The following is a 27286-nucleotide window of genomic DNA, read 5'->3' on the forward strand; positions in this document are numbered from 1 at the left end:
TCAGCACACCAAAATGGGAACCAGCACAGACTTGTAAGCATTACAAGTCAATGAACACGTGTTCATTACAATGAACATGAGCGCTTATCAGATACAAAGGAGTGCTGAAGATGTTTTTTTTCTCTCCCTCTCTCTCTCCCCCCCTCTCTCTCCATCTCTCTCTCTCTCCCCCCCTCTCTCTCTCTCTCCCTCTCCCTCCCTCTCTCTCTCTCTCTCTCTCTCTCTCCCTCTCTCCCTCTCTTGTTATGTCTGGAGTCTTTTTTCATTTGCCCATTTATGGCATAACTCTCGCTCTCCACCCTTTGAGTCATACTTCTCTCCATCTTTGTCGTTCTCTCTCCCTCTCTCTTTCCCTCTCTCAATCTCTCATCCTCTCTCCCTTTCTCCCTCTCTCCCTCTCTCTTCCTCACTCCTCCTCTCTCTCTCCACCTCTCCATGGGTGCCCCCTGTGCTGACGTTAGGCCATGGTTCACACCTCTGCTGTCCTGAAGACATGCAAGCTGTAGCCAGGCAGAAGCGAGCAGTGAACGACACAGCCGTTCCCGTCACAGATGCCAGCACTGCCCTTAAAATGCATTTTAGGCATGCGCATGTTAATAGTGGGACTTTATAATTAACATATTGTGAATATATAATTAGCATATTCATCTGTATTTTTTATATGGCCACATTTCATCACTAGAAGCAGTGTCTGGAGTGGGTGATGTGTTGTGCATGTGTACACTCACGAGGCAGGCTGCCATGGTGAAGCGTGTTGTGACTACATCGTTAAGATGTCAGACACGTTAGATCTATACACATTTGGCCTGGTTTTAACAAGACCAAAGCACAGCAACTGCAGGCCGATCTGATGAAGATCAGAATGACATGAAACGTTTGTACCTAATCGCTAGTCCAGCTAGTGGGACACACAAATGTGAACTGGCATGTTCAAGCCTGTAGGGGGCGACAGCAGCGTGGTGGCTGTGGTCCGGGGATGAGGGCCGTGATCCCTGCCTCGGTCCTAGGAAATGACGCGCTCAGCCCGCCATCTGTCTGCACATTAATCCCCACAGCGCTTACCGATATTACCGCCTGGCTTATCGCCGTGGCAACAAGCCTTCAATCTCAACGTAGTGTTGCAGTCATGTGACTGTCAGGGGCGTGGGGTGGCATGAAGTAGAGGCATGTGTGTCGCTGTGTTCAGCATTTCGATGGCTCGGCTCTACACTGCAGCAGAAGGGTCACTGAAGGGAAAAGGCATTTCCTGTGTTCCTTCCTCTCAGATCCACACCATCCGTACCACTCATCTGCAGCTCAGTCCTTCAGCTGGGAATTCTCACTATTGTTTCACTGAGCTACATCTATCAGGAAAAAGGTTCCTCTATCAGAAGAAATGTTCAGTGAAAGTGGGTTCTGTTCCATGATCACTACAGTTTTACCTTGCAGCGTTGATCTTGGATGTTAAATTAAACCAGTGCTTCAATAAACACACACACACACACACACACGCGCATACGTGCGCGCACACACACACACACACACACACACACACACACACACACACACACACACACACAGACTGAAGATGAATCACAGGTCATACAACATTCAAGGTGTTTTATTCAGTCATCGTGTACAGCATACAAGGTTAGCTGGATAAAAAACCAGCAGAGTTCCTTCTGAAAATGAGAAATGGGTACATAAATTCTGAAGAAGTGTAACAAAGACTTGAGAAGCAGTGAACCTCACTGAGTTTGGGAGGAAGAAGAACTTTCATAGACTCCAAATCTGTCAGCAAACTCTGCAGATTTGGCCAGCCTGCTCTCACATGTGTGACGGTGCCTAGCTGCTGTTTTCACAAGCAGCACTGCGAGTGTCAGCTTTGCAGCTGCACTTGTCTGCTAAAGATAGAATCTGTCCAGCTTCTTTTATCTGCAGTAAGTGGTTGGAGTGGCTGGATCTCAAGCATTGAACCTTCGAGATAATATACCACAAGATCTGTTCAAGTCCTGCAAACTCCTGACCCTTTGCTTCCTGTGCACAGAGCCCAGCACCTATTTTAACGAGGTGGGGTAATTATTCCACTGATATAATGAGTTAAAGGGTTGCACACTGACTGTATGAAACCCTAAATACACAATGGTCAGTAGGTGTTGGTTCCAGCACTGACCTGCTCTGCATGAGGGGTGTCATGGTCCCTTTAAGAGGGCGTTTCAATGCCAGGCCAAAGTTGCATATTTGAACTCTAGTGAGATTTTAGTATGGCTTATTCTCGATTCTGGGTTTGATTAGATTGTCCTGCCATGTTCATGGTAAAGATCTGGCTTTGATTAGATTGCCTGCCATTTTCATTTGAATAATGGTAGCTGCTCTGAGAAAGTGAAAGGTTCTAGTGCAGTATATCACTGAGTAAAACCAGGTACACCAGTTACACCAGCATTACGATAGATGGTGTTAGACCATTTACACCAGTATTACAATAGATGGTATTATAGCAGTTACACCAGTATTATGAAAAATGGTGTTACACCAGTTACACCAGTTAAACCAGCATTATGATAGATGGTGTTACACCAGTTACACCAGCATTACGATCTTAAAAACTTCTCCCCTTTCTCTAACAAGTTTGGTCAGCAGTACAGTTACTGATTCAAGGTCAGAGGCTTGGTCAACACTTTCTGGGGTGAAAAAGGAGCTAAATTTGAAACCCTGGTTACCAGAACATACCCTGACTTCCTGTACTGTTCTCTGTGCATTCAAAGTCATTAACATGCACAGGTTAGTAATATGTGTGTTAAAACATGGCCCTGTAGTTACACGTCATATGTTCTGCTGAGACAAAACCACGGGAAGGAAGAATCCACAGATCTTGTGCCTTTTCCAAATCCTATGCCAGTGTTTATGGAGCTGCGCTGTGCTGTCGTGTTATGAGCATGGACTCTTTTGCAGGCGTGGAGAAGCACAGCCTTCTGGATCAGTACAGCAAGGCCCAGATGCTGATCTAAAGTCAATGTTCAAAAGGACATCAGGAGTGAAAAAAGGAGTCATTACTACCCAGAGCACAGGAACCAACTTGACGGCAGTCCAGCAAGAGCAAACAATTTAGAAACCTGGCCAGTTCAGCAATGTTCGCTGAAATATGACCACACATGCAGATGCAGGCCTGAAGGGCAGAGGAAAGTGTGAGAGGGTGAATTACATTTTACATTTGGTAGATGCTCTTATTCAGAGCGACTCGTTACAGAGGTAGGCGAATGTCGAGTCTTGCTGAAGGACTCTTATTGGTTTAGCATGGAGCATGTGATTGGGACTATGGGGAGATGATGGAGACCACACTGGGCCTGGCAGGACGAGAGAGCGCATGCACTAGCACCTATCAGCTGCTCTTTTAAAGGGATTAACACCAGTGAGTGCTGAACACTGCTGATTTGTTGTTTCATAACTACAGTCCAGATTAATGTCCTTTGTCATGGTTGAGAGGCCAGAGACAATCACAATATTTTTTTGTTCACAAATGACTGCTCCCACACACAAAACCATTAACACAAGGTGCACAACATCGACACTGCAAGCATCACAATTTGTTGGTAGTTACGTGTTTGAAACATATAAAATGCAGTTGACTCCTAGATGGCTTTTACTAGGATACATTTGAGTCACTGTAGAATCAGGAGACACAATGGCACTCCCGATGTCAGATAAAAAACTTCAACATACCTGAGACATTTTCACATGTGCAGTAGACATTAACGCTGGTACAGTGTTCCCTCAAAGAGCTTTGATGACATTATGAGACACCAGTAGATGTCCTCACCTCAGACGTGAAGGACTAACCGTGGCAGTGGGCAAGGTCATAGTGTCAGTCCAAAACTCAGATGATGCCTACGTACACATCAGTTATGTCTCCCGAGGATCGAGAAAGCTGTCAAAACAACTCTAACATCTGCTAGAAATATCTGTGTTGTGCCAGTGACAAACTGTTAGCATCAAACCTTCACACAAATTCTCCAATAATTCCCATATTACAAAAAAGAACAATAAAAAGAGATTTGTGCAGCAGATCAGATGATGCATACATTTAGTCATAATACTGCACTTTTTATCTAGTCTATTGTAGAGACAACCTACTTTCAATTGTTTTACTTGGTTTTTGTCTAAGTGGCTGTAACCTTGCTGTCAAGTACCACAAAGAACCTCATAAAAGTCTCATTTTGGGGAATGTGTACAACTTCATGTTTTTTTTTTATAAAAGAAATGACAAAACATGCTTTTTCCAGCCACAAACCACAATGCATGCACGTAGTCACCCTCATAGTTTCACTTCAAACCCAGTTCATTCAGGAAATGTTGCATACTACAGTCCAGTGACAGGGGACGGGGACACATATTCACTCCCCTCTTAATGTGAATGCCACACAGCTCTTAACATTTCATGTTACAGCACTATACAAAAAAAACTCAACTAACAAGCAAAATAAAAAGAAAGAAAGAAAAGGTCTTTGCATAAATTTTTGTTCTGTGTGTTTTTTTTCTCATATAAATTTTTATATAGAACAGGACAGACTGAGGCAGGAGACTGACAGTGGAACAAAAGCTCACTGAGAAAAGCAACTGTCACCTGTTAATGAATAATAATAATAATAATAATAATAATAATAATAATAATAATAACAACAACAACAATGTATTCATTAAAGTTGATGTGATAATAGACTGAAGTCAGTTCTGACATTCAGTGTCTGAGCTGAGGTGAACAGTTGAAGCCTAGGGATCAGTTAAAGGGAAAGATCTCTGGACAGAGATGATCAGATCTCAGAACAGAGATGACCAGATCTCAGGACAGAGATGATCAGATCTCAGAACAGAGATGACCAGATCTCAGGACAGAAATGATCAGATCTCAGAACAGAGATGACCAGATCTCAGGACAGACATGATCAGATCTCAGAACAGAGATGATCAGATCTCAGGACAGAGATGACCAGATCTCACAACAGAGATGAATGTTGTCCTCATGCTAAAATTGCATTCAGGGCTACACCACCCAGTGTGAGAACAGGGCTACACTACCCAGTGTGATGACAAGGCTACACCACCCAAAATACAGTGGACAGAGTTTCATCATTTTAAATTTGAGCAGACTGTGTCGGACACGTGTAGAAACGCATATATTTTTTACTTGGTTATGAGATTTTTTAAAATTGTACCCAATTGTCAATCATTCCTGTTTTTGTTTTTAATACGGGTAATGTTGTTCATGCACCAGTCTGACAGTTGCCGTGGTGATGGGAGCAGATATGTCTGCTTGTTTAATGATGGGGTTTCTCCCACTGCCTGTGTTTATGAGTTCTGCTCCAACATAAACACTTCCTCTCCTCGAAGGGTTCTGTGTAGTACACAGAGAGAGAACACGGGTCTGTCTGAATCTCTAAATCTCTCTCTCTCTCTCTCTCTCTCTCTCTCTCTCTCTCTCTCTCCATCTCTCTGTCTCTCTCTCTCTCTCTCCATCTCTCTCTCTTCTCATCTCTCTATCTGTCTATAGTTTGTCTGATGTCTTGTCTCTGGTCTGTGTCAGTGATGTGTGCATCTGCTCTGTCTGTGCATGACAGGTAAGGGGGATGCAAACTCCAGCTCTTATGGCTCATTCTGTCTGAACATGTGTGTGTGCCTCCACCTCCATGTCCACTACACTCCACCCCCATATCAACTACACTCCGCCCCCATGCCAACTAAACCCCGCCCCATACCCACTACACTCCGCCCTTCCCACAATGAGACCCTCCCCCTCAGCTCTGCCCTGCCTCTCATAGCGTGCACATACACATACATGCTTCCTCTCACACACTTTTGCTTCCAAAGCCATGCAGACCACCATGATACACAGAAGAAAACCAGCAAATGATATTTTCAAAAGTCCACAAAGTAAATTCTCTTTTGCTTTTGAAATAACCTCACGATGAACAGCACATTTCATCCACTCTGCATGCCTTTGTAAACACCTTCTTTCCTTTTCTCCCATAATTTCAATGCAGTTAGAAAGATAACCCTTATAATCACCTATATTTATTTGTAAATATGCATAAATTATATTTTGAGCCATTACCTCATCTCCCAATAAATGTCTCTGTGTACATCATGATTTTGTAACTAAATACTAAATATATAATTGAATCAGAAGATTCTTTAAAATCCTTTTTATACTTTTGTTTAACTTATCTCCCATTTTTTCTTGTAAACCCACAATCTCTCTCTTTTTCTTGATCAATCTTTCTTTCTTCCTTTCTCTTTTTCTCTCCCTCTCTCTCTTTCTTCTTCACTCTCTCTTTCTCTCTCTCAACCACACAGGATGGGGGGAACCTGGGTGAGAACAAAGACAGTGATGAGTTTAGGGGAGGGTCTTGAGGGAGTGGCTTGGGCATGGGCCACTCTCGTGATGAGACGTTGCTGTTTTCCAGGTTGGCAAAGCTAACATCTGCTACACCACCAACACGGAAGGTCGTAAAATGTAGAACCTGCAGTTCAGTGACAGAAGCCCAAATATGAACGGGCCTTCCTCCTGCTACCAGAGGACAGTGATCCATGGCAGTGATCCGTGGCGGTGATCCGTGGCAGTGATACGTGGCAGTGATCTGTGGCAGAAATGGAGACGCAGACCATCTCTCCTCTCCCTGACACACACTAACAGAATTTGGAGCAGTTTGAAGATCTGATGGAAGTTGTTGTTCAAGATGTGAGTTGCCTTGGACATCTGTCTCCTTTCCCTGATGGCCTGTCCACTTCTCTGTCATCCCCTGGCCCTTTCGGTTGATGCTCTCCAGACCTGTCCAGGGTGTGTCTTCACTGGTCCCTCACCATCCCCCGATAGCATGCGTATTTCCCTCTCATTCAAACACAAGGCAGTGCGAGGGAAGGAGTGGTTTGTGGAAATGGGGGCATGGCCACTCCCTCTCCCTTACTGTAAACATTCATGCAGGGACTGCCCTAGTCCCTTCCACCTCGTGGGCTTGGTGCCCAGCTCCGCACTTACTGGGGTGGGGGGGGGTGGGGGGGGTCAGACGTAAGCTGATTCACTGGATTGGGTCCTGCCCATGTTGGGTGGCTGTGGGAGATGAGCCACGTCCTTCTTGCGGATCTCGCCGATGGACTTCCTGCGCGCCTGCACGCCACGGATGGCTGTCTTGATCTTCCTCCAGCCCAGGTGGTTGAGCTCAGCCAGGTTGAGCACCACGCAGATGCCGCTCACGGCAAACATGAACACCAGGAAGACGGTCTTCTCCGTGGGCCGTGACACGTAGCACTCCACCTCCTTCAGGCAGGGATAACGGTCGCACTCGAAGATGCCCTGCACGCTGAAGCCGTACAGGAAGTACTGGCCAGCCAGGAAGCCGATCTCCAGTGCGTTCCGGAACACCACCTGGATTATGTAGAAGCGTGAGATGCCCTCCTGCTGCCGCGTCTTGGCGTTCTTGCTATGAGTGAGGCCGCGCAGCGCGTTGGGGATCTCCTTCACCTCCAGGCACTCTGGCTCATCCTTCCCCCCGCCGCTGCTATCAGGCTGCTGTAGCAGGAGACCATTGATGTGGCGGACTTTGCGGACGCTGTCGCGGTTGTGCTCCTTCTCCACCAAGGGGTAGAGGAAGGAGTAGCGTCGGTCCCGCTGCTTTGCAGACTGGTGCACGGAGTAGGTAATGAAGCACAGGCTGGGTGTGCACACCAGAATGATCTGGAACACCCAGTAGCGTATGTGCGAGATGGGGAAGGCCTTGTCGTAGCACGCCTGGTTGCAGCCCGGCTGCAGGGTGTTACATATGAACATGGTCTGCTCATCCTCGTACACAGTTTCACCCACAATAGCTACAATCAGAATCCGGAAGATCACCACCACTGTCAGTAGGATCCTAGAGAGAGAGAGATAGATAGATAGAGAGAGAGAGAGATAAAAACAATAAAGAAATGTTATGAAAGCAAAAGCAGCTTTCCGTTGACGTAATCTTTTCACTGGTAGCAACATGGCACATGCTAATTAGGGACTTTTGTTATTCAAATGAGCCTTCTGCCCTCCCTCTATTCATGGCTATTTCTGCTCATTTACTTAAGTAGCATAATTAGTAAGTGAGAACTGACATAGACGCGCACGTGTTCTAAATATAGAAGCCCCTTCCATGTCATTAAATCCTGTTAACACAGTAACCTTCATCAGCGCCATTCTGTGATGATGTTTCACTTTTTAATTGGCAAAGCACATGCTCCCAACCAGACTGTATATTCTTTTTTTGCTATGGCAACGCACGACGTAACACCTTGACTGTGAAGCCAACAGAACTATTTCTGTACAAGTGTTAGATTGGAGAGGAATGAGTGAGAGACTGTGCGAGTTTGGTTTCGGTGCCGTGAGAGTACTCCGTAGACGGAAGGACCGTGAGCACTTCAGTGAGTTCCAGCTTAACAGACTATGAGCACATTCATGTAGAATGGACCAGAATGTCATGGTGCTGATGTTTAACGCAACATAATGGGTCTGCTGTAATTTTCCCCACCCGCCTCCTGGTTCTGGAAGTGTGCGGGTCCAGCAAAGTGGGCAGCATAACCCCAGTGGTCTCTGCAGACCTGATACTGTGCTGCAGTCTGTGGATGTCCTGTTTGTTGGCTGAGCTGCCCCACACTGTAATAGATGTGGTGATGACAGACTCTATGATAGCAGTATAGAACTGGACCATCAGCTCCTGGGGCAGGTTGAACTTTCTCAGCTGACACAGGAAGTAGATCCTCATCCTGCGTAGTTTGTTAGATGTGTTTTTCTTGGCTGCTTTGATTTCTTCATTCAGGTTCTTCCTTGCTTGATTATACTGTGACTGATCCCCATTTCTGTACGCTTCCTTTTTGGATTGGCACAGCTGTTTCAGCATGGCATTAAACCAATGCTTGTCTTTATTGTATTTAATGCGCATCCTAGTGGGAACACAGATGTCCTTGCAACAGCTGATGTAGGATGTCATCATGTAAGACTGACCGATGTCATCATGTCATCATGTCATCATGTAAGACTGACCGATCTGGATTCAGGCTGTCATCATGTACAACTGACCAATCTAGACTCAGGATGTAGTCATTTAAGATTGACCAATGTCATCTTGTCATCATGTAAGACTGACCAATCTGGACTTTGCCAATGATACCATTTTATTGGATGAAAATGACAAAGATCTGCAGAGAGTCACATCAGATCTAGAACAGAATACCAGAAATATTGGGCTGAGAACCAGTACAGAGAAGACAAAAACAAAGAAAGTAGGTAGCAGTGACTATCAACCTAGCCACCTATAAAAGAAAGAAGAGTATGAGGAAGAGTGAGGAGATCACTGCCAGAAGACCTAATAGTGTGAGAAGGTTTATGAAGATGAAGGAGTTCAGAAAGATAAACCACAGCAAGGCCATCTAGATCTTTGAAAGTGAGAAAGAGGATTTTATATTTAATATAAGATGAGACAGGTAAACTAATGGAGGACAGGAGGAATATGAACAGATCTCTGTGTCAGTACTCTAGCAGAGTTCACAAGGTATTAAAGTTTGTAAAGACATTTAGCAGGAATTCCTTTCCTATAAAGAGGAAATTTATATGGGAGCTCTCATGAAGACATGGACCAGAATTTTAACATCATTAATATTCAAAAAAGGGTGAAGACAGGCAATATTCCAGAGATGAAAGAATGCAGATATAGTGAGAGTGTAACGTGTGGTGGCTCGAGTGCCGAAGGAGGGGCAGGACGCACAGACTCCAGCAACTTGGACAAACATTTATTTACATATAATGACTTCTGCACTCACACGTATTACACACGATAAACACGAACAGGACACGCTTAACAATAAACACAGACGACAAACACGAATGCGATTAACAATTGACGAAACGAACATGAACATTAACATTAACACGTTACATCCACAATGACCAACGCTCTGCACACGCTCGACACAGCTTTAAGTACATACAAACAAACAAGGTGCAGGTGTGGCCACAAACAGATCCTCCCACTACACGTAGCTGGCCCAACCACGTGACTCGCGGGAGGCAAACGTTCCGTGACAGAGAGATGATTTATGGGACTTGGGAAAGTCTAGAATCAAAATTGATGTCAGACCTTAGTGGAATTCACAGTCACACCTTCAGTTGTAATAGATTCCAGGCCTACTAGCATAATTTCAGTTTTATCAGTAATTTATTTAATAAAATTCTCACTCTTTCAGAGTGAACACTTTACCAAATGGAGGTAGTAGAAGGGCTATTAGGAGTGACAGTGTATTTGGCACGAAGATATTTTTGAATGTCTTCTGCATAACAATGCTTAGGGATAATTTGTCCAATAGTCAACATGCAAATAATAAAAATGAGGGGGCCAAGAACTGGTCCTTGGGCCACACCGTAAGTGATGGAGGCCGTGAATGACTTTTGTTTCTCCACAGAAACAAACTGTTTCTGTCCAAAAGGTTTGACCTGATCCAATCCATAAAGCTACCCATGTAATACCAAAAGAAGGGAGAAGATGTTATTAACAGTACTGAAAGACGCTATTAGATCAAGTAGGAAGAGAACATTTAGGTCTCCAGCATCAGGGGTCAGGAGGTCAGTTTCATTACTATGAGGTGTGTGAAATCCAGATAGAAAAGGCTCATAGAGTCAGTGAGGAAATGTCAAACTGGAAATGTCTATCACTATTTCCATAACTTCAGCTATGAAAGGTTGGATATGGGTCTATAGCTGTTACGAGAAGTGGGGTCAAGGCTGGGTTTCTTCATAATCTGTGCAACAGCTGCAACCTTGAGAGCAGAAGGAACAAAACCAGCAGACAGGCTTGCAACTAGAGTAGAGGCTGCATGCACAGAGGCCTGGAGACAAGTGGCAGGGGCGGGTCTAGCTGGCACGATGAAGCGTGTGACTGTAGTGCCTTCAGAGGCAGGAGTAGATCTGTGCTGGTGAAACTTCTACATTTATTAAGAGGGATTACAGAGGATGATTTAGAAGAGTAGGATAGATGTTACTGACTTTATCACTGAAGAAGCATAAGAAAGCTCAGTAATACTAGTGATGTGCAGGAAGGGGGTTGAGGTGTTTGTCAGAGGTCCTAAATGTTGTGGGCCTGTTACTGCAGGAGGAGCATTATAGTTGCTCTATACTCAAATATGGTGACTGTATATGTCTTCATGGACAGTGAGGCCAGTTTTCCCACAGAGGTGTTTGTGACACTGGCTGGTGGAATATGGGGAACTAATTTTGTTTTTACAGGGGCATATTTCTTAAAAAAGGTTAGAAACCGCAGCACTACACTGTGAGACTATGACATCAGAACAAAAGAGTCAACAAAAATCAGAAAGACTTGAAGCTTGAAAAGAGACAGAAAAAGGAATGAGGATGAATAGTCTTAATATCAGGACAAGTGACAGCCTCTCTCTCTAAAGACTTCATGGTGGGACCCCTAAGGCTGCATTCACCGAACGTCTGATCAGGATGAAACAATACTAACACAACCAGAAACATTAACATTCATAACACCAGTAGAACTCAATAAATCCAGTCTATGAGTGCAAAGTCTACTTGTATTGTGAGGTTTAAATAATCCAGAACAAGCATGAAATTAGTAGAAAAGGATCAATGAATATCAACATGTATTTTAAAATCACCAAGTACCAACACACAGCAGAACAGATAGATGAGTACAGTGTAAAAAAACACTGAACAGTCTGAGCAGTTTAGGTGGGCGATACACTAACAGCAGCAGAGCAAGTTACTCAAAACGTGGTCATGGGAGACCATTTCACTGACTTCCAGTCAGTTGCGATAGACAACAGCCAGTCTTCTCCTTTTCCCATGCGCACAAGGTTGTGACAGACGGTTGTACCCAGATGGGTTGGCAGCTTCACATGTAAATCTTCTCCAGCTGATTCCTGTCTTCAGTCAGCAGCAGCAAATCGGAGTTTTCTGAGTGATCAGGTCATTGATTACTATTCCTTTGTTGGCTGGGTCCAAAGGCAGAAATCTGCAAACTGTAGTCTGAAAATTGTTGCTATGTACCAAGCCAAGCCACGTTAGCCAAGCACCAGTTACCCACACCTACCAGGCCAGTTGGACTGCACAGAAACAGCCCAGAAACCTAAACACCAACAATCCGGTGATCACAACTTAGAAAGAGAGTAGAAACTCACTAACCACAATAGAAGGAAAAAAGAAATGGCTAAAAATGAGAATAAGAGAAAGAAAGAGGAGGAGCAGCAAACAAGCTCAGCATTCCCTCAAACTGGACCATGTCCAGTTTTCAACAGTGTAAAGGGGACAATGTTGTGTACAGGGGTCAGCGTGGTGTACAGGGGTCAGCGTGGTGTACAGGGGTCAGCGTGGTGTACAGAGGTCAGCGTGGTGTACAGGGGTCAGCGTGGTGTACAGGGGTCAGCGTGGTGTACAGGGGTCAGCGTGGTGTACAGAGGTCAGCGTGGTGTACAGGGGTCAGTGTGGACACTGGTCTATAGCTACACAGCCCCATATGCAGCTAACTGTGATGGTGTTGGGACTGGTGGGCCAAACTTCACTCCCCGCCCTCATCCCAGAGCCTCGGGCTCCCAGGACCTGCTGTTGGGTCACCGCTCGTCACTGGTTCACGCCCATGGAGCATTTTTGCGAGGTACTAACCACCCCACAAGACCTGCAGTTGCTTCAGAGATGCTCTGACCCAGTCGTCTAGCTATAACAGTTCAGCTCAGAGGCACTAAGATCCTTACACCTGCCATGTTTCCTACTACCAACACATCAACCTCAAGAACTGCCTGTTCACACGTTGTCTGATACGTCGCAGCCCTAGACAGGTGTCACTGTAACGTGATAACCACTTCACCTGTCAGTGGTTTTAATGTTAACTTTGTGCCTGATTGGGTTTTCAGCAATAATCATGAATTGTCAGTATGTATAGGTTAGTTAGTGAAATTAATATTTCATTGTTTAATTTTATATGTAATTAAGATATTAAGAAGCCTAATTTCTCTAATGTTATTCTACAGTTTTATTGCCCAAAGTTATTTGAACTTTCTGTGCTCATGTGTCTGTCTAAATAAACAGACTGTATAAACATATATGGATATATGTATATAGCTTGATAAACAGATAAATATTGCATGCATTTGGACAATCCCCCACCCCCTTCATAACCTAATTCAAAATCAAAATGGATTTGCGTGCGGGTCTCACATCCCCGCAGGTCAAAGTCAGAGCTAATCCACATCAAATCAGGTAGAGAGACGAGGAGAAAACACAGCACCGCCTGAAATCTGCACAAATACCATACAGAAGAACACTGGTAGAAGCAAGCACACAGACATGCAAATGCATGCACGCACACACACGCACACATGCGCACCCACGCATGCACACGCACACGTATGCATGCACACACACACGCATGCACGCAGACACACACACGCACGCACACACGCACACACACACACACACACACAGTGAAAAATGACTAGGGGAAATTATCTGTAAATATAACAAACTGCCAATGTGGATAAAAGCAAAGGAACAACAAAGAGAGAAAAAGAAAGAAAAATGATGTAATGAGAGAATTAATCACAAATTGCTTAGACATACAAATCCCACAATCCTTTATGTGTGCTGGGGCGATCAACCAATGGGGTTAGGGCACCTTCCCACAGACCTCCACACACACACACACACACACACACACACACACACACACACACACACACACACACACACACACACAGTGCCTCTCTCTCTCTCTCACACACACACACACACACACCCTCTATTCACACAGACACACACACACACACTGTGCCTCCCTCGCTCTCTCTCTCACACTCTCACACACACACACACACACACACACACACACACACACCCTCTACTCACACACACACACACACACACACACACACACACACACACACACACACACACACACTGTGCCTCCCCCCCCTCTCTCTCTCTCTTGCTCTCTCTCACACACACACACACACACACACACATTGTGCCTCTCTCTCTCTCTCTCTCACACACACACACACACACACACACACACAAACACCCTCTACTCACACACCGACTCATTTTTGAAGCATTTTCCACCTTTTCTAAATTCTCTATCCATAGGCCTTTGTTCTCTCTGTTTGTTTTTCTGTCTCTCTCTCTATCTGTTTGTCTCTCTCTTTCTGTTTATATATTAAGATGATATTGTCTATTACTGATATTACAACATATAAAATATTATATTAAAAATAAAAAGAGAGTACAAAGTGTAAGTCTATAGTAGCCGATATTTATCTGTAAAGTAGGACAATATAAAGAAACCAATAAATAAAAATTTAAAAAAAGAATTTGAGTAAAAAAATTAATGAATCTAACCCTAAAATCAAGTGTCAAGAACAGTCCCTCTCTCTTTTTCTCCCTCTCTCTCCTTCTCCCTCTCCCTCTCATTCTCTTTCTCACTCTCTCTTTCTCCTACTCTTTCTCCCTCACCCCCTCTCTCACCCCCCCTTTTTATTATAAATAATTGATTTTTATTTTGTTTTTGTATGTATTCTAGTCAATGTGTTGATAAATGGATGTCTTTTTTTTATAATAACAGTCGTTAAATAAGATATGAAATATAACAAAATTGTTTTATACACAAGGAAGTAAATAATTCTATGAAAGTAGAATATTTCTAGAAATATGCATAGATATGTGGATATGTGGATATATGCATAGATATGCATAGATATGTGGATATACTCATTATATCTTGAGAGAAGAATTTCATTTTACATCATGAAGTAATAATGAATTAGCACAGGCCACTGGTGGTGATTATAGTGTGTGTGTGAGAGAGAGAGATGGGATATGTGGTACAGCACAGTGTAGCTAGAAGCCCTGCATATACTCAGTCAGTGGAATGAGGGAATGAGGGAATGAGAACGAGTGGAGGAGGAGGGGCTCTCTCAGTCTGTTACCCACAATCCCCCCATCATGCCTCTCTATCTCACTTGCACCCATCTTCCAGCGCCTGTTGCCATGGCAACAGCACACGGGCAGACAAAGAGATGGAGGTTGGGGGGAGGTGAATGTGTGGCGGAGTGGTGGACTGTGTGAGATAACAAGCAGCCGTGGAGGGACCTACAGCAGAGCGCACGACTGGCCCTGCTGCGTGTACGCTGATAAAAGCCCAGGGGAAGCACTGTAGACACTGCAGACGCAGTAAACACTGCCACCTTCTGAAGACAAAGACACACACTTAGAGAAGGCGATAGACAGAGAAGACAGATGAAGAGATGATAGATGGAGGAGACAGCTGAGATGATGGTGGAGAGAAGATAAATGGGGGTTTGATAACTGGGAGGCCTGCATCTGACAGAAGACAGATAGTTGTATAGGACATTAAAACCACTGGCTGAAAGTTAATGTAGTGTAATGTTGGAGTTTAGTTCATCTGTAGTCTGATGTTGGCGTGTTTATGACAAATGAGCCATAGTCTTTAGATGTGAGAGGGTGTCAGACTTCTTTTCAGACTTCTAATGTAAGGTTAGCATTAATGATCAGTACCTGCTGGGATAGGGTAAGGGTTAGGGTTAGGGTAAGGGTTAGGGTATGGGTTAGTTAGGGTTAGGGTTCAGGTTAGGGTTAGGGTTAGTTAAGGTTAGGGTTGGGGTTAGTTAAGGTTAGGGTTGGGGTTAGTTAAGGTTAGTGTTAGGGTTAGGGTTAGTTAAGGTTAGGGTTATGGTTAGTTAGGGTTAGGGTTAGGGTTAGGTTTAAGGTTAGAGTTAGGCTTAAGGTTAGAGTTAGGGTTAAGGTTAGGGTTAGGATTAGGGTTAGGGTTAGTTAAGGTTAGGGTTATGGTTAGTTAGGGTTAGGATTAGGGTTAGGGTTAGTTAAGGTTAGGGTTATGGTTAGTTAGGGTTAGAGTTAGGGTTAAGGTTAGGGTTAGGGTTAGGGTTAAGGTTAGGGTTAAGGTTAGGGTTAGGGTTAGGGTTAGTTAAGGTTAGGGTTAGGGTTAGGGTTAAGGTTAGTTAGGGTTAGGGTTATGGTTAGTTAGGGTTAGGGTTAGGGTTCGGTTAGGGTTAAGGTTAGAGTTAGGGTTAAGGTTAGGCTTAGGATTAGGGTTCACCCAAGTCTTTTCAGTCTTCTAGTGTAAGGTTAGCATTAATTACAATAACCTAACTACAAGTACTTAAATACAAGAAATTAGTTTTTTTATTGAGCTACATTTCACATTATTCTGGCTGGTGTTCAGGTTACATTCCACAGATGCTTGGATCATTACGGTTTGTTCAGTGTGTGTATGTAGCTCAGTTATGGTCCAATCATAGACTGGGTATGCACAGAAAACATGGCAGAGTATGCATGTGAGTATTAGAGTGAAAATCTATTTCATTTCATGGTAAAATGTATCATGTTAAATTCAGTCAGTGTAACAGAGTGATGAGGAAGTCCACACGTGTGTGCATGCGTTGGTGTGTATCTGAGATGGCATGTTTTACTGGGCTGGCACTGGACTGGCCAATTGGCCTGACACACACGTGTTAGTAAACAGAGCATTGTGTTTGCAGTTGTCTTGGTCTCTCCATGCATGTGTGTGTGTGTGTGTCCGCGAATGGGAGGCTAATTGTTTAATCCTGTGAAACTGTGTGGATGTGTCAGTGTGAAGGGTGTTGTGAGTGTGTGTGTGTGTGTGTGTGTGTGTGTGTGTGTGTGTGTGTGTGTGTGTGTGTGTGTGTGTGTGTGTGTGTGTGTGAAGGGTGTTATGAGTGTGCTGATATTGGATTTCTGGTTCTGGTTCCCAGTGCTGCCAAGCATTACACTGGGCTTAAATATAGCTGCCATACTGTTTTGTGTGTGTGTGTGTGTGTGTGGGTGTGTATGTGTGGCGGACCATCTGTCTGTGGGACTGTTGTGTGTGTCTGTGTGCATATGAATGGCGAATAAGTGTTTGTGGTTCTGATGTCTGTGGGTGGGTTTGTGTCATTGCTTGTATTTCATTTGGTGTGACTGTAAACACACACCAGCACATCCAAGCTGAGCTTATCAGCATGTTAGTCCACAGACGCATACATTATGCCATACAAAGATAATTACATATATGGATGCACTGGTGTAAAACATTAATCACTCTTGTGTGATTGTTTTCCTCTATGCTTGTACAGAGCTGATGGGATTGTGTGTGTGTGTGTGTGTGTGTGTGTGCGTGTCTATTTAGTCAACTGCCTTTCACCTCATCCATTGTGTACCTCAGCAGTGTAGCTCAGCCCACACACACACCCCTGTATGCATGGATGATAAGAGAATGCTCACACTCCTGCCTGCACACATCTACAATAATATATTATTTCATGTTTGCTAAAATGTCTTGTGATTTGATGAATCATCCAAATAAAGCTTTATTGGTAGTTGTTGTGATGTCAGTAGTCAGTAGAATTGATCATGTCAGTAGTAAAATATTTATCCTGTACATGCAGCTTAAGAAGTCAATAGCGTGTAGTCTTCTCTAATGACCTGCCACTACAGTGAGGTCCTCTCAGCTCAGAGGTCAGTTAACAGGCATGTTTTAAAATGCTGGGATTCATCGCTGTCAGCACTGCAGTGAAAATGTTTGCTAAAGTTCGGATCTATGCTGATTTTAAAGCATGTGTCTATGTGTCTATTTTAAAGACCAGTGTTTATTTTAAAGACCAGTGTCTATTTTATAGACTTGTGTTCATATGAATGATTCACTGCAGCCTGGTTCATATAAATGATTCACAGCAGACTGGTTCATATGAATGATTCACAGCAGACTGGTTCATATGAACGACTCACTGCAGACTGGTTCATATGAACGACTCACTGCAGACTGGTTCAATGGTGGAATGGCTCAGACCCCATCTGCAATGACTAATGTCCTTATTAATCTCCCTCAAATAAACAAGCCCTCAGAAGGGCCCTCTCCATTTTAGGACTCACAGGGGACTCACTGCACATGGGTCTCCATTTCATAACCCACTCCAAATGAAGTCCTCATAGCCCTTTTATGTAAAGTAATAAAAACTCATAAATCAAAGCGCATGAGTCAGTAGTCAGTGTAAGTTGTCAGACTCCCTGGCCACTGCAGGTAGAGGCTCAGAGACATAACAAAACAGAAAAGGAATAACGTCTGGACACATTCTTTCCACACAGTCTCCCTGCTGCACCAGCTCCCTGACAACTCTTTTTGTCTGCACAGAGCTGCCAGATATTACTAAACACCTAGTCACTGCCCATTACATTAATGCAGTGTTCTATCATTTTCCACTAAATCAAATTCCACTAAAATAGTTTGTCATGACATCATATCCTATACATATTTGTTTAAACTACAAGTCATTTTAATGTTTTTGGTTGACATGTAAAATTCCGTGCGTATGAGAGTATACTTGGAGAGTTGAGTGATTCCTGGTTGTGCAGAGTTCTTCTCGTGTGTGAAACATGCTCTATCTTCCCTAAAATGGTAGAGAGTAGACAGCCAATGGGAGGCCTGGAGCAGATAGCCAATGGGAGGCTTGGAGAAGACAGCCAATGGGAGGGCTGAAGTAGATAGCCAATGGGAGTCCTGGAGCAGACAGCCAATAGGAGGCCTGCTACAGTTGCCTGAGCCGTACAGCCTGTGCGTTTCTTCTGAGAGGATGCGGTCTCTCTCGACACACACCAGAGATTCACACTCTCATGGCATTTTTAACACACCTGGACACGAAATAGCAGGGCCCAGGGTCCCTCACGACAAGTCTCAGAAACCAGAGAGAGAGCAAACACACACACACACACACCACACACACACAAGGAGCCACAAGGATCCTATATGTGGAACAGTGTGTGTGTGTGTGTGTGTGTGTGTGTGTGTGTGAAGCAGCGTGTACTCTGGCTTCTCATAATTACATCTGTTTTGTTAAAAAAAACTGTAAGTGGTGCTCCTGTCTAGGGCCATTAATGTTATGACTCTGTATCCGAGGGTTAATGCTGTGACTCTGCATGCGAGGATTAATGTTATGACTCTGTATGCGAGGGTTAATACTCTGAATCTGTATGTGAGGGTTACTGCTGTGAGTCTGTATGTCAGGGTTAATGTTATGACTGTATGCGAGGGCTAATGTTATGACTGTATGCGAGGGTTAATGTTATGACTGTATGTGAGGGTTAATGCTATGACTCTGTATGTGAGGGTTAATGCTGTGACTCTATATGAGGGTTAATGTTATGACTGTATGCGAGGGTTAATGTTATGACTGTATGCGAGGGTTAATGTTATGACTGTATGTGAGGGTTAATGCTATGACTGTATGTGAGGGTTAATGCTGTGACTCTATGTGAGGGTTAATGCTGTGACTCTATGTGAGGGTTAATGCTGTGACTCTCTTTGTGGGCATGGCATCTCTAGGTACACTACCCCATATCGTTATGCTGAAATAACTGCAAGTTTTACAATCATAACAGAACAGATCAAAAGTGAATGGTCCTTATTTTCCACACAGACATTTAGGGACGTGCCAGAGCAGGAATATTCTAACTATAAACCTGAAGGGAAAAGGGAAAATTCTCTGCACTACAACAAAAGGTGTGGCAGGAGGAATTCTGACGAATCAGAAACAGCAGTGCTGGAAGATGACAGGTATAGGAAGAGTTCAACAAAAGACAGGAAACTGAGCATTCTGCTTGGTAGGCTCCTGGTTTGTGAAAAATCAGCGTTCCATCTTATTTTCACGGTCCTTGACTGAAGCCATCTTCTCCTGAACGTGTGCTGGCATCACGGCCAGTAGATCACAGGTTCCTGGGTCTGACCTGATCCTGTGTCCACTGGCCTTTGGTCCATTGAATTAAAAACCCAGCAGCATACGATCAGGCAGGAGGTGGCTCTCTATACCTGAAACCATGGTAACAGAGCATGCAGGGGTAACAGAGCACGCGGGGGTAACACAGTACGCAGGGGCAGGAGGTCACTCTCTCTGCCAGAAACCATGGTAACAGAGCACACCATGGTAACAGAGTACACAGGAGTTCCAACAGTAGAGTGTTGCATGAACACAGCTCAGGTCATGGCCATGGCCAATCTAGATTTTCTAGATCTAGACTTTGGTTTCGTCACAGCTGATTTAAAGTCTGTCCTGTGGTAGGACTCACCCAACAAGAATGAGCTCATCTAGAGAAGCAACACACTCACCCACAGAATGTTCAGAACTGCTGATAACGGAGACAGACACTGCAGCAAAGGTTCTGTCCAGTGCAACACAAACGCACAGGGACGAACATCCTTACCTTCCAATCATAGTGGAGTGCTGCTGGACAGCAGCCTCTAGGAGACGTTCCAGGATGGTCCACTCCCCCATGGCTGTCCGCTGGAGACGTCCGGGAAGCACGCGTCCACGTCACAGTCCACGCCGGGGCTCCACTCAGACCACAGGGTCACGATGGTCAGAGTCAGGCCGGAGTCAAAGCAGAGTCAGGGTGGAGTTAGAATGGTACAGAGGGCAGAGTTAGAACAGCCTGGTCCTACCACCAGCTCCTCAGGATGGAGATGCCCCGAGCTCCCATGTTTCTTCGTGACCCACCCGGCCTGTCCAAACCAGGCACCGTGCTCGCTCTGTGGTGATGAACGCTTGTGGAAGGCGGGACCTGAGCACCTCCCACTGTCTTGCCCTCAGAAGCCACTACACCTCCTCTGTCCTCACCTACACGGCCCACAATGCCCTTCTGCTCCCTGGGGACCCTCAGCACGTGTGCACGGTGACTGGGGGCATTCCTCCTAGCCTGCTGTCACAGCACACGCTACATGCACACGCTACACGCACACGGCACACGCTCATCCCCTTCATCTGCTGTAATCTGCCAGCCATGATGACCAGACGACTCCAGCAGCGCATAATCAACAGCATTCGCTCTCGCTCTCGGGATTAGCTAGGGCTCTGTCACTTGAACATCGCGCACACATCTGGACGATTTCATACACACACACACGCACGCACACACACACACACACACACACACACACACACTCACACACGCACACCATGCACAATTACTCCCGGCGTGTCTCTCCTGCTGGCTTTCCAGGGTTTATCCAGTGCAGGCGACCGGTGGTGTATCGAGCCAGTTTTTTCCCTCTTCTACATCCTGTGCTTTTTGTTTTCTTTTTCCTTCGTTATTTTCCCTTTCCTGCTGGTTGCTCTCTCTCTCTCCCTCTCTGATCCCTCTGTCACTGTGAACCTCTCTCGCCCACACTCTAACAGTTCCTGCCCTCCTCTATTCCTCTCCTCTGCTTCACTCGCTTTTGCGCGCTCTGTCACCACAGGCAAGCCGAGAGCTGTCCTCCCTCTCTCTCTCTCTCCCTCTCTCTCTCTACTGGTAAACAAGCTCGAATTGTTCATGTAAGCTACACATCTCTGCCAGTGCAGTGATAGCTTGTATTTTTCTTTTTTCTTCTTTTAAATGCATTTCCTGTTTCAGCTGTCATCTTCCGCCTGTTCCTCACCACTCACACACACACAAAAGGCAGAACAAGCTGAACCGAGATACACAGACAGACAGGCCAAAGGACCAGAGGACTACGGTGTATAAATGTCCATCAGACGACCAGGCTGATCTGAAGTCAGGGTTGAAGGTAGGCTATCGCTCGGACCCGGCGTAGGCACCAGGACCAGGGTCAGCTGGGAGTCCGAGCTGGCCAGCCCAAGGCAGGAGGAGCAGGGTTCGTGCTTGGAATGACGTTTGTGTACCTTAAGTGAGTCTGTGGAGTATCGAGCACTACACCGGCTCTGAGCAGCCCGTTAACGTACCAGATTCCAGAGCAAACATCCGACTCGGGGGAACCCTTATTCCGTTATGGAGAACGGAGTATTTATGGAAGGAGCTACACCGCCAGACCTAAAAGTGGAATTAATAAACTATTCATACTATGCAACACATTTTAGAAATAATTCTGATAAATCTTACAGAAATTCCAGCAACTCTGGGATCACCTCCGTCCATATAACCCAGATAATCTGAAATCAGATCAGGCATTTGTGGCTGTATAATCCAAGGCCTGTCTTATTAATCTGAGTTGAGTGATGGTCTGACAGGGGAATGCTTTAGGTGTTTAGGTGAAGGATTAACCCTGCCCCAAATGATTACATGATAATTAGCTTTGCCTTTCTCCATCAGCCAAGACAGGGTAACAGAACTCACACGCCCCAGAATGGTAACTAATGTTTAAACTAATGTCTTGGAATCAATTACCCCTTCCCAAAATAGCCCTCCTGCTGGGTGGTGCTGGCCCAAGATGGGGTAATCCTAATTGGAAACTCCCGAGCTCCACGCAACTCCAGATTACTGCTACTTTCAGGCATTCCTACCTGGTGTGGAACGCAGATTTAGCCTCTTCTGGTGATAATTGAAAAATGCATGTTTATTGAAAAGGGAAAATGCCACGGTGAGAAACTGGGCTGTGTCCCTCCGTTGAGTGATTTATGAGCAGTGAAGAGCACGTGAGACAGAGCAGGACCTGCCTTGCACGCAGCCTCAGGTGAGGACAGGACTGAATATTGATCAGCAGATGCAACGAAGCAGAGGGGGGATGGGAGGGTGTGTGTGCGTGATGATGTTGTATTCAGAGGTTCACTGCCATCTAAAGAACAGGTTTGGACTCTGCGGGTTATTATTTTTAGAGATTGTTGATTTTTTTGGTGTCCAACATGTGCCAGTGCAATCCCCCCCCACTCCTTCTGTTCATACAAAACACATGACTTTTTATTCAAATATGTTCCATTCACAGAATCATCACCACAAAATGCCAAACCCAAACATTCAGCACATACAGTTAAGGTTTCGTTGCCGTCTGTATTGTGGTAGCCATCTTGATCCTGTGGGAGAGCCGCAGTATTCCTGCAGCTCCTACTGAAACCCACCAAAAACCTAGTCTTTACACGAGGTGCGTTAGCATTTAGCTCTTCAACCCAGGACTTTGACGGATCTGAAAACGTAGTCCAGGCTTTTTAGCCGGATTACATAACCCACAAGGTTTCACTGAAGGAACACAAATTCAGTGAGAAGTCCTGGAGACTAGGGGATTATATCTTAGACCAGGCAGCAGCACTGGTGTTGACCTCTGATCCCGTGCCCGTGTAATAGAGGTGAAGTCACTGGATCTCTCTGAACTCTCTCTTCTCCACATATTTCACCTTGAACTTCCTCTTAAACCTGTAAGAATAAAAAGAGAACAAACATTTTGAGATTTAGTCTCGGCCTTGTGTGCCAGATTAGAATAATCTCAACTGTGTCAAGGACTCAACAAGAACATATAAATTGCCCTCTAGAAGTCCCAGAGAGCCTGTGGAGATGAATGTGTGTGTACTGGGATAAGACATGGAGATTCTTACTTGGCTCTCTCTCTGGGCTCAATCAGATTCCTCTTCTGTAAGCTCTTAAAGCGATCTTTGAGGATACTGCCCTCTGGCTGCAGAACAAAGAACCACAGTTCAGTACAGGTGTGTGTGTCTGTGTCTGTGTGTCTGTGTGTGTACACTCAGGCAGACCTTGAGGGTGCGGAGGGAGCCCGAGAGTTCATCGCTCAGCTGCACGTCCAGATCAGGGGCCTGGAACCTGGAGAGAACATGAACACAGCTCTCATAAGCAGCCGTGGGGACACTTGGTGCAGGCGAGGGGGGCGGGGCGAGGCGGACCTCAGCTTTCCTAGCCGGCGAGGCTGTACTTTCTCCCGCTCTTGCTGGTCTTTGCGTCGAGTCCGCCTCACGCTGGTCTGCTGTTCCCGCCTCCGCAGCTCTGCACTAATCGTGCGCAGCTGGAACAGCTGCTGCCGGCTGTCAATCGCCTTCCGCTCTGCTTTCTTCTGCAGCTCCTGTCCCAGAAAAGCAAACAGCAAGGTGAGGTCAAGCAGGTGGCATAGCCCCGCCTCCCAGGCTCCCATAGCACCACCCCTCTGGTCAGGCAGGTGGAGAAGGCGTGTGACCCCTTTACCTTCACTCTGTCTGCTTTCTCCCTCTTCCTCTGCTTCTCTGTTTTTTTCTCCGTCTGGGCGGTTGGCCCGACGGCGGTGCCTTCATCATCTTCCTCTGCTTCTAGCTTCTCCTCCTCTTCCTCAATCAGGCCTTCCACTTGCTCTCTGAACACACTCTCCTGCACAAACATACAACATGTTCAGCATACACAGGTGTCTGTGCAGATCCAGCAAGCCACACACACATGGCGGAAGATGGTTTGAAGATCAGCAAAAGTGCCAGGACAGCAGATCCTCATGAACAAGCCCAGGGTTAACGACCTCACAGGGCAGGCTGTACCTCAGTAGCGAGGTCCTCCTTCCTCACGGCCAGCTGGCGGGCGAGTTTCTCTTCAGCCTTCAACTTCGCAACCTCAGTCTCATGGGCCTCCAGCAGCAAAGCCTGGGGAATGCATGCAACACACACACACACACACACACACACACACACACACACACACACACACACAAAGATGAGGGCTCGTGCACACACGTGTGTATTGTTTTACTTTCACAGCAGAGGGGACAGGAGTGTTTACCTGGTGAGAAGTGAAGTCTGGGTTGTACGAGGCTCCGGGAGCTGCGACTTCAACCGCGGGGAGCAGGGATGGCTTTACGTTCAGCTTCTCTGGTCTCTGCCAGCGGGGGGGGGGGGTCAGAAAAGACGTCACACCCTTCTGCGTGATGCGATAGACCAGACCACAGAGCCCATCCCACATTCACCAGACCAACACACAAGGCTTGTATTTGAGGCTTGACCCCCAGTCCCCACGGGAGAGGCACCTCTGCTACCCACGCTCACCTTAACCAGCCTCCTCTTGGTCTGTTCGAGGTAGTATGGGTCTGCTGTGTCCGGTCCTGTAACACACAGAGGAACTTCAGTCACCATTCAGATGTCTGGAGGACTGAGAGATTAGCTGATACACAACAATCATAAACACAACAAAAACCAGAGTTCAACACTCTAAATAACACCAGTGCGGTTCATAGCACTGCCTGAGTTAAAATGCTAGTGGAGACTCAGACCAGCCCCCAACGGTTCAACACTTCCCCCATGTGCAGGTCCATACATGCACGCTTACGTAGAGAAGCCCAAATCCAGGGACGTGTGGGAATGAGACCACTGGACATGACACCCAGATGTTTAACAGGAAACATATCCTATGAGCTTTATGATCTTAAAGCTGTGTATGTAAATTGGACTGAGTACTACGAATCAATCACCTGCCTGACACACTCAGAACATGTGACCAAAAAAACTACTCTGGAAGTTTCTAGTAGTTTTTGGTTAAGTCTTCATATCCATTAGCCATGGTAGTTTACAGGGCCCATAAACACGTTTCCTCTTCAAAACTGGGACCTGACCACAAAAAGGTTCTTATTTCCTGTATTTTCCTGTGCGCATTTGTGGAGGACGTACAGAGTGCTGTCCTACTCACGGTCAGGACGCCACAGGTCATAGAATGCCCTGGCAGGGTCGTTGTTGGCGACGGGCTTCTCGCTGCCAGGAATCCTGCGGCGCTGGAGAAGCCTCTCTCGCCGTGGCAACACGCCCATGGCAGCCAGCTTCTCTGCCTTCTGGGCCATAAGGCGCAGCTTCCTGGCATTGGGCTGCTGGTAGGCCAAGATACTGGACAGGCAGGCGAGCAGAGCAGGAGATTAGAGGATAATCTGTACCATACATGAATCAGGAGATTAGAGGATAATCTGTACCATACACAGATCAGGAGATTAGAGGATAATCTGTACCACACACAGAGCAGGAGATTAGAGGATAATCTGTACAACACATGTGGTTCATATCTGGTAGCTTCTCCTAACAAACTTACTTCAACATCATAAACCACATATACACAGGATTAAATATCTAAGAGCTGGATAATCACACTACAACTTTCATGACCATCAGACACAGACTGAGCCAGTGCACAAACAGACCTAATTCAACATCTCAGTTCATTACCAGGTTTAGTAGGTGTGTTAGAGGAGGGAACCACCAAACTCTAGCCCTCCAAGACGAGTTATGCCCAGTGGTTGAGGCGATGCCACATTAACACACACATCTGAGGCGTACGTACACACATTTGAGGTAGCAAACGCACAAGGAAACAGAAAATAGCAATTGGAAAAGCCCTCAGATCCTGAAAGGCTGTTCACGTAACAGCCCCTCAGGTCCCTATTAGTTGTCTTCACATTCCCAAAGGAATGCTGGGAGCGCAAGGATGAGATCGTCATGGGGCATTGTTAAAGATGAAGCAACTGACAGTAAACAAAGAAAAGCACACACAAACAAAAAATAAAAACATAAATAAATACAGAGATCTTAGCAGCATGACTCACTCCTTAGGTGGTGGGACTTGGGAGTCTGGCTGGAGGATCAAATCTATCCGTAGCGGCTTCAACCCTTTACCTTTCTTCTCAACGGCACCTAGAGACAGCGGCCCGTCGAGATTAAATTAAAACATCATAAAATGAAACGGGGCGCCTCAGGGGAGTTCAGATGTTTAACTCACCTGGGTCTGGACGAACCTTCTGCTCACCAACGTCCACAAAGAAGAGGCCGTCATCAGACTTGTCAGACAGAAGACCTCTGGATTGGGAGAAGGGCAGACAATAACAGACTACAATTCAGTTTGGTTTGTGTTAATGATTACTGACCAGACTAAAACTCACACAGGCGTCTTAAAACCACGTGACAAACCTTTAACGCACATGCCACGATTTATACAAGTTAACATTTGACTATCATAGTCCAAAAAAGCAGCATTATTCGCAACATTATCGCCCTTTAGCACTATTTAAGAACAATAAACATACTCGTGTCCTGTCTGAGAGAGAGAGAGAGAGAGAGAGAGAGAGAGAGAGAGAGAGAGACGGCATTATCTTAGCGCTCCTAGCTAGCGCTAGCGTGAGCTACTCACCCTGTGGCTCTTTCCTGGAGTCTCACGTCTTCTAAAAACTCCTCGACGTCTTGAATATCACTATACTTGTTCCAGTTCTTTTTCTTATTTTTGTTTACGCGTTTTTTGTGTCCAATCCGTGAGGCACTGTGGTCGAGATCTGGTTTTAAACGCAGAAACCCCGGCTGCGAGGCTGCCACGCGTTTGTGTCTCCTCGCGGCAGCCATGTTTCTCGCGGACTGCTGGAGGTGGAGCCTATGCGCGTGTAGGACAGGCGATATAGCGAATGGTATTTGTTGAATTTTATTTGTTGGTATTAAAATAATGCTCGTAATATATACAGCAGGACTTTAGCGAACGGTGCTGCATGTTTTGATGGTGTCT

General features: G+C 45.6%; 3 protein-coding genes across 3 annotated transcripts in view; 1 reads left to right on the forward strand and 2 right to left on the reverse strand.

Moving 5' to 3' along the window:
- Positions 1 to 1584: 1584 nt before the first annotated feature.
- On the reverse strand, positions 1585 to 21488 carry gjd1b (gap junction protein delta 1b). The gene is made up of 2 exons (XM_027021726.3): positions 20288 to 21488; positions 1585 to 7880 (listed from the first exon to the last, which is right to left on the reverse strand). The coding sequence occupies exons 1-2, from the start codon at positions 20356 to 20358 to the stop codon at positions 7034 to 7036; spliced, it is 918 nt and encodes a 305-aa protein (XP_026877527.1). The 5' UTR covers positions 20359 to 21488; the 3' UTR covers positions 1585 to 7033.
- Positions 21489 to 22646: 1158 nt separating this feature from the next.
- Positions 22647 to 27129, reverse strand: nop53 (NOP53 ribosome biogenesis factor). The gene is made up of 12 exons (XM_027021691.3): positions 26924 to 27129; positions 26516 to 26592; positions 26343 to 26430; positions 25442 to 25632; positions 24805 to 24860; positions 24542 to 24637; positions 24304 to 24405; positions 23984 to 24142; positions 23689 to 23864; positions 23542 to 23608; positions 23386 to 23462; positions 22647 to 23206 (listed from the first exon to the last, which is right to left on the reverse strand). The coding sequence occupies exons 1-12, from the start codon at positions 27127 to 27129 to the stop codon at positions 23146 to 23148; spliced, it is 1356 nt and encodes a 451-aa protein (XP_026877492.2). The 3' UTR covers positions 22647 to 23145.
- The window catches only part of atm (ATM serine/threonine kinase), a 32739-nt gene continuing 32507 nt past the window's right edge, over positions 27055 to 27286 (forward strand). Inside the window, exon 1 of the mRNA XM_035528355.2 lies at positions 27055 to 27191. The gene's annotated coding sequence lies outside the window, so the exon portion shown is untranslated. The remainder of the gene's footprint in view (positions 27192 to 27286) is intronic.

This window comes from Electrophorus electricus, chromosome 11 (genome assembly GCF_041902795.1).
Source record: "Electrophorus electricus isolate QZ-2024a chromosome 11, ASM4190279v1, whole genome shotgun sequence".
Classification (NCBI taxonomy): domain Eukaryota; kingdom Metazoa; phylum Chordata; class Actinopteri; order Gymnotiformes; family Gymnotidae; genus Electrophorus; species Electrophorus electricus.